At 44.4% G+C, this 14843-nt stretch overlaps 1 protein-coding gene and 1 long non-coding RNA gene across 2 annotated transcripts; both read right to left on the minus strand.

The window, feature by feature from the left end:
- Nucleotides 1–898: 898 nt before the first annotated feature.
- On the minus strand, nucleotides 899–1958 carry LOC112271433. Its single transcript, XR_002964369.1, has 2 exons — nucleotides 1468–1958; nucleotides 899–1364 (listed from the first exon to the last, which is right to left on the minus strand). It is a non-coding gene; the product is annotated as an uncharacterized LOC112271433 (long non-coding RNA).
- Nucleotides 1959–8540: 6582 nt separating this feature from the next.
- LOC100823175 (abscisic acid receptor PYL2) lies at nucleotides 8541–9754 on the minus strand. The gene has a single exon (XM_003571719.4). It carries the CDS (start codon nucleotides 9566–9568, stop codon nucleotides 8849–8851), a length of 720 nt encoding a protein of 239 aa, XP_003571767.1. The 5' UTR covers nucleotides 9569–9754; the 3' UTR covers nucleotides 8541–8848.
- Nucleotides 9755–14843: the final 5089 nt, after the last annotated feature.

Raw genomic sequence — 14843 nt, forward strand, 5'->3', positions numbered from 1 at the left:
AATACATATGATTTTGATTTGGGCAATCCTTACTCTGCTTTGCCCTCAATTGAGGGAAAAAATATATTTTTTCTCCGACAGAAAAAAACAAACTATCAGGCATTCTCGTCAAATGAAAAGCATGCCACTGGATCAGTCGCGCTACTAGGCACAGTGTGCTACTTGCTGAACGCACAAGCCTAGCCAAGCAATTTAGGCGTGCAGCTTAGAACCGAGTGGCATAGGCGTATTGCTCGTGTTGCATGAACGAAGGCCAGTTCTTTTTGCTTTTCTGAACGGTTTTTTCCAAGAAGCTGTTCTCCTCAGCTTTCTGAGAAGCCGTCACCTAAATTTGATTAGGTTATCAAACTAATTTGAGCTAAATTTGAGATGCGGCTTCTTCAAAAAATTGGGTGAGGACATCCGATGCTAAAAAAAATACTGACTGTTGTTTGGCATATCGTGTTGTGAGCTGACGGCTCATGCCAGGGGAGACAGCTAGGCAAGGCAGCGGCCATGTGTTTGTGTGTAGTAGTCTGTACATGCGTCCGGACCATACAGGTGGATTTTGATTGTACGCGTGTCAGGTGCGCACACCTTGAGATTTGCAGGTAAATGCATCCTGAGCTGGTTGGAACAAGACTATTTCCGTTATATTTCATAATGGAAAGGGGAGAGATTCCAGGTTTAAAATGCATCCTGAGCTGCATTCTCCTTGTCCGCTTCTGTCTGTTTCTTCCTTTGGCTCTTCGTCGAATCACGATCAGTTGATCACCACCCAAAACGAGATCGCTTCCCCCGCCTTTCAGACAACCAACAATAGTTTCTTACTGTACAAAGTTTGTATTCCAGGAAATGGAAAAGCAACACATACGAACTGAAGTTCGTACTAGTAGAAAATTTGGCCAGAACACAACTGTTCATCTGCAATGGAACACAAACAGATTCGCATTTTTCTTCACTGAAGAGAGCATACATGAAATGAAATCGGACGGCACAATCACGTGTCAGACCCGTAAAAGCCTTTTTCATCACAAGACGTTACACCACTGCTGGCCTGCTGTGCTGCTGCTGCTGCTTCGTCTCAGACGCCGCTCCTGATTCGTGCTCCTGCGCTGTTTAGCCTGCAATGGCGACATGGTGGCGTCACTGCGCCACTGCCACACGCTATACCAGACAGTCTTCACCGTTTCGCTCTGTTTCTGTTCTCACTTCGTAACATCACATCGTTAGCCTCGCAGGCTACAGGCTACAGCAACAGCAGCAGCAGCCAGACCTCCTGACCAACAACAAATAGAGAGGTTCGAGAACTCCAGAACCCAGATGTGCGATGCGAATGAATTCAGCCTGGCTCGGGCAGCGTAGTCTATGGGGACCCGGATCCTCTGACGTGAAGAAGAGAAGCCAGAAGGTGACTTTCCTTCGGCAACAAACGGACGTTTCCATTCCAAAAAATAGAATAAAAGAAAAACGAAATCAGCAACTAACATGGGCACGCCGGCACCGCGAGTTGATCCGCCGCCTGCTCCTGCACGCCGCCCACCATCCGGAGAGAAGAAAATGGAATCGACGGATGTTCGGCCAAAACGACGACGGCTCGTCAGCGTCCTCCGCATGTGGCGGCGGCATTGTACTTCGACGGCGAGGACGTGCTGCTGGCGACGCATGCGGAGCACCCGAAGCCGGAGGAGGCGGCACCAGCACCAGCGCCGCCAAACCCCGCGTTGCCGGTACTCGGCCCGACACCCGATGCCAGTCGTCGCCACTGCAATTTGTGTCGACGCCGTCGCGATTCACGCCACCACAGACGCCGCGATGTCCCCTGCAGCCTCCTGGACCTGGCAGCGGCGCGAGCAGACCACACGAGCCGGCGGACGTGCGACGAAAAGAGCAAGAGGACGCGGCGGCGTGCGTTTATAATGGAAACGTATGTTTGCTGAAGGAAAGTCACCTCTAACTTCTCTTCTTCATGTTAGAGGATCCCGATCCAGTCTATGGGCCGTGTGAGGGAAAAAAAAGGAGAGTACAATCAGGCGTCAACATTATTAGCACGTCCCAAATATGTCCTTCTCGGACGTGTTGCTGTCTGCTCTGTCTGCTCTGAACGGTCCAAATATGGCCTTGCGGAACACGCTAACGATTACAGTGGAGCACCGTGAGCCATTGAAGCAGCAAAGCTCCGGACGCCGGCGGCGTGTTCCACAAGGAGAAGGAGGAGGTTACTCTCTCTCCTACTACATTTATTTTTCTTCGATAAAGACAGAGGAGAGGGTCTGCAAGTGAGTAATTTAATAAGCTTTTTTAGGATATATTCCTCAATGCTGATTTTTTTTCTTTAGATTTCAATATTTTTTTGTTTAAGAAACAAAGATAGACACTGTGCTCGTTAGTGAAAAAATATATTCATATCCGTTGAATTGGTCTATTGTCCCAACAATTTGTGAGCCTACACATTGGAAATGGCTAAAGGGCTTAAGCGACCACTCAAATATCTCATTCTAGCGTGTATATGCGAGATCTGTTGGTATATTGAAATAATCCTGTTTTTAACAAAACAAAAGTTTTCAAAAAAATTGTAGGTTATTCTCACGACATCTCATTGGATCTATACTTGGTCACTACATCAACGTACGGAGTTGCTCGCACCAGGCTTATTCAACCTATATTCATGAGTGGTGTGTCACTGACAGGCTTGCTGATGCTTGAGTTTTCTTTGTAGCATTTTGGTTTTACTTTTCACCTTATGTAACTAAGAACGCTTGTTCGACACTTTGAGAATTTCGGTAATAATAAATGATCGTGTGCATCAACTGACCGAGAGATATCAGGTGTGCGCTCCAGCAAGGACCTATGTCTATCAACTTGCATAAACTTCATGAAAAACTCCAAAAAAATAGTACATGTATAAAATATGTGTCTACCAGCTCTGTAAATTTTAGAAGTCTTTTACGGTGCCTTCAAATTGTTGTGAGCCATCCATTTTAGTAGATCCAAAGGTCCATCTCATTTTATACTGGTGGCAAAAACAGGAGTAGGAGTAGTAGTACCGTTAAGGGCAAAATCGTTTTTTGTAGGCGAATTAAGGGCAAAATCGGCTAGAGTCCGGAATAAAAATCGAGCAGAAAGTTTTGTTTTGTTGAAGAAGCCGGCCCAAGCCCATCTGCCCGAGCGGCGGTGCTCTCGGTCGCTCGAAACGGGAACGGAATCGTCCCTTGTCCCTCATCCTTCTCGCTCCAAACGTGGAACTGAGTCGGCTAGCAAACTCCGGATCTCAGGGAAGGAGCAGCCCACCTGGGAAGAAGGGCGGTGATGGCGGCGCCGGCTGAAAGGTGCAGCGGGGTGGTGGAGGAGCAGGACACGCGACGGCGAACAGGTTGAGCAGAGCGGCGCTGGCGTTTCTTTTTCTGGCGATGGCGGCGACGAATGGAGTTGGCGAGTTGTGATCGGTAGTTTTGGGCCTCATGGGCCTCGTCCCATCAGGCCTATAGCGTTTTGGAAGGAAAAATGGACTGCGTGTGAAAAATCATAACTAACCATAGTAATCTTAAAAATTTACACCCTCTAGATAAAATTCACAAGGAAGGCCTAAGAGAAACCCTAGCCGCCGTCTTCTTCCAAGAAACTTCAATCTCTAGCGGTTTCCCTCGTCTCTCACGGCCGATCTAGCCTTAAGAGACGAGGGGAACCACGGATCAACGTCTGCCATCAAGTTTTGCTACCTTCTTTTGTTAGGTTTTTGTCTGCTTCTCGGTGGCGTCTTGGCGATGGAGACGCCGTCGTCTAGAAGATTGGTGTCCTGGTTCCTTCATCGTCTTGGTGTAGGCGTTGCAATCTATTCTATGGAATCAGTGGTTCTCACGACACGTCTTTTTGGGTTGCTGGTCTTTTCTCTTGTGAATTCATCGACGGAGAAGCAGTTTTACAGTTTGTCTCGCAAAGGGTATTACCCCGGCCATGATGCGTTCAATGATCTTAGGTTCTCACCGTTTGAGGTGATGGCTCATGCGGCTTTTCAAAACTTCTAAGGTTAGTTCAACTTGTGCAAGCATGGTATTCTGCAATCTTGTCAACGAATACGTGGAGAAGTATCAAGATGTGAATGATGGATCAAGAGAAGTTTACTTCGAAGGACTACAATGAAACTTTTAGTTTTGTTGAGTATCTTTGTTATTTGTGTTCATTCGTGTATCGATCTTTTGTACTTTGTCGCTTGAATCAATAAAGCCAGATCGTTGCTCTAAAAAAACCATACTAATCTTAAGGATAACGGATCAATTCTGCTACTCCTCTTTCATGTACCATCAAAAGGTATTGTAAAAAAGCTCAATTTTTAAACCCAAATTCGATGCAAGCGCTTAAGCAATTAAATAAAAGAAGATAAATTGGGTGGTAAATTCATCCAGCTCATCATCCCTACCAACACCAATATTGTATAACTATATAGCCGCCGGGGCATGCCACATTTTTTTTCCAATTTATTTGATTTGTTGTAAACTTGTACTGTTACAAACTTTGCTCTTTTTTGGCGAACAATTTCTTCGCTATACCTTTTATTACTTTCCTTTTAAAGACGAAGTATTGTGTATGCATGTGCTGAGCGAAGCGGGAGTGTTTAAACATAATAGGGTTGTTGCATTCTGAATTCAGAACATGTTTCCAGTGCCATGAGCAAGTTTCTAGCATAACGGCTAGAGATTCTAGTAGCACCCTTTTGGTCCTGATTTGACTCCCCTTGCGAGCGAATTTCAGGCCGGAGGTTAAAAAAATCCCCTCGTCTATCTCATATCAAAGCACATGTAAACCGGTTTTGATCTCACGTGGCGACGCGCAGTGAGTGACTCTGTATGAAATGGGACATGATGTTTGGCAATGTTGTAGACCTGTGTGAAAATGTGGTCTTCTTTGAAACGATACCCCCGCCTGGAGCCCTAGTTTTTTTTTTCCGGTGCCATATGTTACATGTCCTGGGTCACTGACCTGTGGGTACGGACCCCACATATCTGCCACCCCAACGACGTAACGTACTACAGGAGAGCTACGTCCGTTGCATTCCACATCCATCGCAGAAGTGCACCTTCAATACGGCGGGTGTCCTATACTTGGCCACATGTTCCAACCATGTAGGCTCGATAAGTGGACGTGGGCCCATCTTGTCAAAATAAAGACAGATTCAGTGTGTGGTCATTGTGTCAAACTAATTGCAAAATCTGGTTCAAAGTAGGTGTAGTATTATTTAAAAATGTGAGTAATCTGACACTGGGGCATAAATACACGGTGTGAACTTTTCATTTGAAACAAATAGAAGTCCATGAGGATACCAACTTCATACCACTTGCAAAATAATCAGACAAGTGCAGATCAACTAACTTGGAGGAAAAAAATGATTATGTTGTGCGGGACAACTCAGCACCATACTCACACCACACAGAAATCAATGGAACAGATTATTAAAATCACAAGATAGGTGCTGAGAACCTCTAATGTACCGGACGAAGAATAATTAACCTGCGCATTTTTAGTTTGCTTTCTAGTCTCAAATACATTTACATTGTTTATAGGTATATTCTGATGTCATGATGAACTCAATTCTTTAGACGCAAGTTGCATGCTTCTCGATGCATCTCATTATTGTTTAATTTCATTTCATTACAAAAAATGAGCAGTGACTTGTTAAAAAAAAATCTGAAATGATTTGGTGTGTCGTTTAATTTTGCCTGTCAATGCATATATAACCCTCGCTGTCGCCATGGGCAGTTGACCTTTAGGTGGGCTCAGTGGCACACTAAGCTATCTAAAAAATACAAGGGCGTAATTCTTTTTGTTAGGAGTCTTTCTTTTCTCTCTTTCATGAGGCAGAGTAGTAGTTCCTTTTTTCAAGATTTTCTTGTTTTGTCTTCAGTCAAACTTCGTAAAGTTTGATTAAATATATCAGCATCTATAATTTTAAGTTAGTTTTATTGAGTTTTCCATTGATATACTTTTTGACTTAAGACAGCAATATCTTATTAAAAAGGAAAATATAAGTAGCTAGTTTGTGTTGCTTTCCATTGCTTACCAAGCAATTCTGGCCACAGCTTTTGATTTGCACCTTGGCCTTTTTTGTGACACACACATGATTCGTTAGGTCACAGGCATTGCCGCATTGAGAAAAACAACAGTTCGTCCCATTTAACAATATGAATAATGCACCCAACTTGGTAGATAAGAAAACAAATATTGAAATAACCATCGCATTAAAACATAATATGTAGACGGTCGGATACCACCCTTTAATTCTTCGTGATGGCACGACATAAGCGGCTTGCAAAGTACTTGCCAAAATGGTGAGATTTTGTACTGTGCTGGAACCTGGAACTGCATATAACCTAATTGACAAAGGTTAATTAACCTTCCATGCTTATCACGAACATTGTGGCGTTGGATTAAGTTGACCCCAACACAATTTCTGAAATTCAGTATATATGTCAATCACTAGGTTTGCACTAGCTCTGCCTGGTAACTTGCAGAATCAGCCAGCCCGGCAGACGACCTTAGACCCCCTATGCCGCCGGAGCAGTCACCGTCACACCCATCAACACCACAACTGCTTCCTCATCGACTGCTATGAAGATCTGCCCAAAACTGGATACATGAATACATTGCTGCTATTTTATCATTTTAATCCTCCACATCACTAAATTTATAATCAGACTAGTGATACATAACCTTTCGGATTGTGCAGCAAAATTATACTCTCTCCGTCCGGAAATAAGTGACGTGAATTTGTATAAGGATCTATACAAATCCAAGTTACTTATTTCGTGACGGCGGGAGTACTAAATCTCGGCCCTTAGACCGTGACACAAAGTTCAGAAGTTATGAAATACTCCCTCCGATTCTAAATTGTTGTCGAAATATTACATGTATCTAGACACTTTTTAAGAATAGATACATCCATATTTGGGCAAATTTGAGTTAAGAATTTAGAATCAGAGGGAGTAATAGGTAGACGCAGTACAGATTTTGTAAAATAAGCCTGTAATTTTTATTCTCAAATTTGTGCACGCTCATTGAGACCAAAAAGGATAAGTAGTCATATTGTTCATATAAGCAATGTTCATGATTCTTTTTTGGTAGTTTTTTTAGAAGGGTAAAATATTTGCTCATTTAATCGAGTAAGTGAGTTTTACAAGAACAAGAATGGCGCAAGGGCAAAGAAAAAGCTACAAAAGCCTACTCTCCCACCAAAAAGAAACCCAAGTGTTTTGCCCTGCGCGGTGCGCGCCCAGCTACTACCCATCTGTTTTCCGCTTGGTTTCTAAAAAAAAAGAGTAAAGTCCATTTTAAACCCTGTGCTTGTAGAGGTGGACCCAATCAAACCCTGACCTGCAAATCCCTGAACTTAGCACCCTGAACTCTCGAATCTCGGTCATTAGTGCCCTTAAGTAGGATTAGCCCTGAGATTGCTGACGTGGCAGGGTCTAAGCTGGGATTGTTTAGGCCACGCTGGATAAGAAGGTTTACCGCTTCGAAATAAGAAACTAATAGTTTGCAATCCGGGAAAAAAAACTAGGGTTTGCGTCTCGCAGTCGGCGGCGGTGCAGATGTCATCTGTGTCTGTGTTGAGCAGCGGTCGTCGATGGAGGAGAGGCACCGTGGGAGATAGGCGTTCACCGGTGCCGCATCGTGAAGATCCGATGGAGTTTGAGCCAACGAAGTACTGCCTTTGTGCGCGGCGTGAAGGCGCCGAGGTGGATTTCATGGAGTCCGTGAAATCTTGGAAGAAGGTATTATGCCTGTGTGGATGCGTTGATAAGCTCAATTTCTAGTTAATTTCTCTCGTTGGTATCAATTTCGATCGAGTCTCTCTTTTGTCTTTTTTGTTCTGAAGTGTTCATTTTGAACAGTTCGGTGGCTGTGGGAGCATGGATCCTGTTTGGCAAACCACTTAAGGGCACCTATGACCGGGATTAGGAAGTTCGGGATGCTAAGTTCAAGGATTTGTAGGTCAGGGTTCGATTGGGTCCATCTCTACAAGCACAGGGTTTAAAATGAACTTTACTCAAAAAAAATCTGTTTTCCGCTTTCTTTTTGATGAGATGGAAAATTATTGTTGGGATTGTGCAAATATTTCTATGGCATTCCGCTTGTACCAAATTTCCCTATGCACCGGCATGACAAGTGATGCGATAACTTTTATCTACCGATGCTTGGCAGTGTCCACATTAATCCAAACATTCGGGTCAAGGCTCTGGAGCCCAAATCAATACTTGATCATGTTTCAAATCCAAAATCGAACTGTGAAATGGCATTTGAAAAGGATATGTGCCAGCATTTCCTAGGTTGCGCTTGTATAATTAAGGGGCAAATTCGACAATTTGGCCAACCATGGTACTCAAGCCGATTAATGGTCCATAATATTTTTTGGACGATAATTATCTTAGCAATCGAGTCCAAGTTGCGCTAGGGTTGCTCTTTCTTGTGATCTTGCCAACTAAACCTTGTTGCGGGAAAGAAATGGCATACAAAAAGCGCAATCTTAAAAGCATGAGTACCTACTACCCAGTCTTGGAGAGATTGGCGAAAACAAAACAGGGTGATAACATGATGACATTGCAAGGATAACGATCAACCGGAACATACATACAAGAAAAAAAAGGAAATTAATTAACAACAACAACTTGCGCTCTCTTTCGATGTCATCACCCATCAGAACTGCAATACCATTTCGATCCCCTTTTCTTTTCTTTTTCTGGTGGAGGACAAAAGGAAGAAGAAAAGGAACAAAAGAAGCATCATCACAATGCATGCATTGCATTGCATGCAGTGTAGTACACCGGCCATGGAGAAGAAAGAGGCATGGATGAACGAACGGTCGATCGGTTACTGATCAGTGATCAGCTTGGGCACCATCGGACGGCTGCGGCGGCGGCGGCGAGGAAGGGGAAGCGGACGGGGAGGAAGTACTAGTGGTGGCGATGGCGGCGAGCTTCTGGAGGTTGAGCTTGACGACGGTGTCGGTGAACATGCGCGTGTCCTCCTCTGTGTTCCCCTCCGGCACGTCCACCACGTACGACTCCACGACCACGCAGTAAGAAGAAGAAGCCGCAGCATCCTGAGTCTCCTCCTTCTCCTTCTCCTCCGGCTCCGGCGGAGGCGGGGAGGAGAACTCGGTGACGGAGGTGACGGAGCGGTAGTTGCGGAGGCGGTGCTCGCCGCCGACGACGCGGAAGCTGAGCACGTGGCGGTCGTCGTCGAGGATCTCTAGCCGCTCCGTGCTGGTGGACGCCGGGAGGCCCGACACCACGGTCACCTCGCGGACGCTGCCCACGGTGGCGCCGTCGCCCGCCGCCAGCGCGCAGGACTTGATGAAGTGCTTGTACCGCTGCGGGGTCGCGAACCCCCTCACGATGGCCCACACGGCGGCCAGAGGAGCGTCCACCCGCTGCGTCACCAGCGACGTGCACGTCTTCTTCTTCCCCGGCGACGGCGACGGCGACGACTGGCCGCTGCCCGGGAACGTGTGGTGCGCGGCCACCACGGGCGCCAGCGACCGACGCTCCGCCTCCGTCAACGCCTCGCGCAGCGCGCGCTCCATGTGAGGCTCCATGTGCACCGGCCCGCCTGTGTTGTGCTCGCCTAGTCGCCTTCTCTCTTCTCTTGCTTTATGGCGCAAGTGTGCAATTAAGTAAGAGCACGCTTAAGTGTGATTAGCTAGCTTGGGGTTATTGTCGATGTGTTTGGACATTGGAGGCGTCTCTCGCCTTTTATGGTTGGCCTCCTTGCGTTGTTGGTGACCTTTTTTTGTTTCTTTTGTTTCCTTTTCAGGATTTGCTAATTCTCGGTTGTTCGAGAAATCCTTATTTCTTAACTGATAAAATTGCAAATTATCAAGCATAATTTTTTTACCAGACAAATGCATGGAAGTAAGGTAGCCGACAATTTTTTTGAAATTTCATCGGTGTTTGATTCCACCAGATTTTAACAAAATTGTAATGGAACATAAACTTGTCCGGCACAAGTTGCATAAGTTAATTACTCGGTTCTCATTCAAAAAAGAAATTATGACATGCTGGATTTTAGGATATGGAAATTTACATAAGCTATTTTGCACTGGGCTCAAACTGTAGCCAAACCAATTTTTTATGACCAAAACAAAACTCCAAGACCCTCAAAATTACCGAAATTTTGAAAGTTTAAAAAAGTTTCGTTGACATTTAAACCCGCATGGAACTTTTGGTTTACAAGTTTCATACTTCCTCCGTCAAACAAAAGATGTCTCAAGTTTGTCAAAATTTGGATGTATCTAGACATGACTTAGTGTATAGATGCATTCAACTTTGGTCAAACTTGAGACTTACTTTGTTGGACGGAGGAAGAGTGCACTTTCAAAGGCATTTTTGTTAATTCTTGGTTGTCCAGTTTTATGTAAATCTTGGTCACCTGAAATTGCATACCATTTAAACTTGGGAAAATTGGTCACAAGACACCGTTATTTTACGGCCTTTGCTGAAACACACCGTTGGATTATGTCTTTGTCCAGTACCATTACAATTTTGTGGTCATTTACCACAACACACCGCCTGACCCAGAACAGAAAGTTTGACCTTTTTTTTCCGGATGACCTTTTGTGCTTCGGAGGATGACGATTTTGAACATTTTTTTTCTCAAATTGAAATATTGAACCAAAAAGAAGTACGATACGTGCCAACTTTGAACATTATTTGATTACAAAAAGATGTTTCGGAAGAAAAGAAAGAAGTGAGTTAGGAAAATATCAGGAGGCAAGATGGTAATTTGTTGTGGAAAAAGTCAAACTTTCCGTTTTAAGTCAAGCGATGTGTTGTAGCAAATGACCACGAAATTGTAATGGTACTAGACAAAGACACAATCCGACAGTGTGTTTCGGCAAAGGCCGTAAAATAACGGTGTCATGTGGCCAATTTCCCTTTTAAACTTAGAATGCACTTTTAAGAGAGTGCAATTTTAGCCAAGTGTAACTGCATTTTACTCTCTAGGTTATGTATACACAAAGTGAGGTACATATGAACATGTGGATTTTAGCTATTGACACAAATGCAGTTAGATTATTAAATAACCATTTGAATTTAGATGGTTGTGCCATTAGATTTATTACAAAAATAATTTATAATTTATATGATTATGATTATTTACTTAATTACAGATTCATACGAAAAAGTGATTATTTACTTAATTACAGATTCATACAAACTTGGTTTACTTGCTACTAGTAGTACAACAACTCCATTGAAAGGTTTGAAGCAGATGATGCAATGCACGGGTGACCGGCCGGGTGGGGTTTCAGAGGAAATCAAAAGTCTATCCTAGCTACGATTCATCATGCGTGGTGCGTGCATGTGTGACAGCCAGAGCCGGGGGGGCTTTCATTGGGCTAAGCATGGATTAGCTAGCTGTGTATGATGTGAGATCGTTGACCGTGATTGTTTACTTGCTAGTACAACTCCATTGATTGGATCGTTAAGGTGTAGTGTAGTTAATCTTCGTTTTTTCTTTGCGAGGAGCCGATCGAGGACCACAAAGTTGATCTATACAAACTTGCATACTAATTAAGTATACTCTCTTTGGTTCCCATGTACGTTGACATGGTCTCTTAAAACGAACCTTTTAACACTTTCAACTAATTTCTATTAGGTCTTGTTTGGCACTAGTGTATTTTTTAGTTACTACATAGTGTTTTTGGTTGGGAGGGTATTTGAGAGTTTGGGTGAACACCCAAACTCCTAGTATGAGAAGTGCTTTTAGAACACTAGCAGGAGAAGTGTTTTAACTGATATTAAAAATGGGGTGTTTTGTGGGAAAAACTTTAGATAATTCTCTCTAATCACTACCTACCAAACAGTCATTTGGCGTTTTTAGCGTTTTTCAATCTGGAATGGATAATCTTTAGAAAACACTAAAAAAACACTAGTGCCAAACAAGACCTTACAATATTTCTAAATTCAACAAAAATTATACATACTGAAGTAGCATGACAGAGGCATACTTAAGTATCTAATTTAAAGATTCCTCACAAAAAGAAGAATTAAGCATCTAATTTAAAGATGCCGATAGTCAAACTTCGATACCGTGACTATCTACGACCGAAACAACAACCTTTTTGCACCAAACGGGGCAGAGTAAAATGATAACCATACATACCAGTTCACGGGGAGAGTACATGGATGGAGCATATAAAATCGAGTACTCTATAAAATTACTCCATTTGTTAATCTCCAGACGTACGACGTACACAAATTTTAGCTAGCATCTGCACGCACGGGTGGTGGTGTTAGTCAGTGGTAGTCAATCCTACGACGGGCTTCGAAAACAGCACGCACGCAGGCGAAAAGCAAGGAGGGAAAAGCCGTGAGATGAGATCTTGCATGTGAAGCTGACGGCGACTAGCTCCGGCAAAAGCACCTCTCGGCTGACCGCTGACCAACTAGAATCCTTATCCCATTTTTAATGCCCGTTTGTGCTTGTTTTGCTGGTCAAGGCAATTATTGGCATGCGTGATGGTGAAATACGGTGTCGTGCGGTACAGGATACGTATGTATGTACACTATACTATTTGAGATATTGTAAGTCATAGAAAAATGTCAAGGTTTTTCTAGTTGATGAAATTATCAAATAAAAGTTGGATAGCACCACTCCATGGTTACCCACTGTGATGGTCAATTCTCTCGTGTTTATCCTTTCGTCCGTGCCTCTCTCTCACTGGCACAATACTCATCTCTACCCTTACGAAAGGACGAAGAATTGAGACCCTTTGGAGGCAGTTACGTGGCTCTATCCTATCCGTTCTCTCTGTTTTATCCAGGCCGTTGTTACGTGGTATGCTGTTCTCAAAGGTTTTCGTGTGCGCGGGTGTCTTGGCGGTGCCGTCCCCGGCTGGATCCCCTTTCCTCTCTGCTGCGCTGCCGGTTGTGGTTTTTGGAGGCAGACGGTTGTTGGAGGCGGGCGGCGGGTTTCTTCTCGGGTGGTGCCGGCGGCCGGCTGGATCCCATTTCCCTCTCAGTTGCGCTGCCGGTGGCGGTTGTTGGAGGTGGGCAGCCGGACACGCGTGGCCAGACGGCGAGGAGCTGAGCCACGCATCAACTCGACGGTCGGAGATGAGGCGCTCGGCATCTGGACGCGCGGCTGTTGGAGGTTATCTCCTTCCCTTTGTTTGCGTTGATGCTTGAGCAGAAGGATTTGTTTCAGGCAAACGAGATGTTACTTTTAAGTTTTAATAGATACCCTCTTGGCACTGTCATTATGGGGAATGTATTTTTAAGGCGTCATTACGGGGAATGTTGGTATGTCTACAACAAGTTATTGGAGTAAACATGTTAGTTCAGTAAACCATATTTGTGTAATCTGTAAACAATTTTCAGGATCCTTTCTTATTTGTTTTGAAGGTGTACAAGGTGGATATTTTGTTTGATAGGTTTCTATGTTTATTCTTTCCGAATGACATTATTATCGTACCCAGGTGGATATTTTGTCCAGAATCACCCAGCCATAGGTGATGTCGATGATATTTTCCTTCTGCTTAGTTCTGACTCATTGTTGCTGTTGTGGGACTTTGCACTTAACCTATCAAGAGTTGAGAGAAATCTACTCGAGTGAGGCGCGCTAGCACTTAAGACATTTTGAGTCAATGATGTGCAGTTTGTATACAAGAATTAAGTCATGTACGGACCGGGTTATTCGCTTGCCAATGGTTTTAGTTCTGTTTAAGCTATCTTTATTTTTTGGTCCCTGAAGGTATAACCATCCTATTAAACTTGTTTTATAAAAACCACCATATTAAGTTATAAATTCTCGAAAGATCATCGATAAAACTCTACAGCGCAGCAAAGCGTGCTATCCCATCTAGTTCGTTTCTATGGAGCATCTCACATTGAACTATTCATATCCAATTTTATATCATTGTTTGTGCCGAATCAATAAGTGCCGCGAAGGTGAATAATAAGATGACCCACTGAATCTTAAAGAGCAGGATGATATGAAATATGGTGTCTCAAGCAGGTCTAGTCGACGGAAGTTACTATTGGCGGAGGGAGAAGGAAGTTGGGGGGCGTTCGGAAAGGGGGCGGAGTTCACGGTTTGGATGGGATTCGTGACTGGGATGGAGCCGTTGGCGGTGGAGAAGTCATGGAGGACGAGACAGAGCCGTCGGCGGCGGAGAAGTCATGGAGGAGGAGACGGAGCCGTCGGCGGCGGCGGAGGTCATGGAGGAGGAGGTCGGGAGGGGGAAGGAGGCTCGGGGCGTTCGGCAGGGGGTGGAACGCCCTGAGGTCTTTTTTTTTCTCACACCGAGCGGGCCGGGCTTGCTTTTCTGCAACTGCCGTGCGGGATTTTGGTTTACCTACGTGCAGGATCGAACATAACGACGTTGCACTGTGCGAGGGGTGCGGTTTTTCCGATTTGTGCATGACAGACGACGGACACAAACTGCAAATTCAAGAATAACTAGCCGAAATGCCCGTGCGTTGCAACGGCACAACAAAACAAAATGATACTCCCTCCGTCCATCTTTACCGGGCGCATAACTTGAACGGCCCTGTCCAACTATAACAGGTGCATTGTTCTGTTTCCTTTGAAGTACCCATCTCACCCCTGTTTTGGGTCCCACATGCACTTGCACAACAAATTGGTCGGGCCATGCGTTGTGGGTACAGGGGCAGTTTTGACCAAAACATGGGGCTTTTGGGTTGTCTTGGTACCAATGCAAAAGCAAGGACCCTCATAAACACAGACGGAGGGTGTACATTCTAAGACATGCATCAAAACTTTTTTTCTTTGATCTTCTTTCACAACCACCAAACATCCATTGAAGAAATGTTTCTTTCAAAAGGTTTCTTTTGAAGATTTTGTCT

Source organism: Brachypodium distachyon, chromosome 3 (assembly GCF_000005505.3).
Source record: "Brachypodium distachyon strain Bd21 chromosome 3, Brachypodium_distachyon_v3.0, whole genome shotgun sequence".
NCBI lineage: Eukaryota > Viridiplantae > Streptophyta > Magnoliopsida > Poales > Poaceae > Brachypodium > Brachypodium distachyon.

Excerpts from the sequence above, each read along its gene's own strand:
- LOC100823175 (XM_003571719.4), bottom strand. The coding sequence starts at position 9,568 with ATGGAGCCTCACATGGAGCGCGCGCTGCGCGAGGCGTTGACGGAGGCG.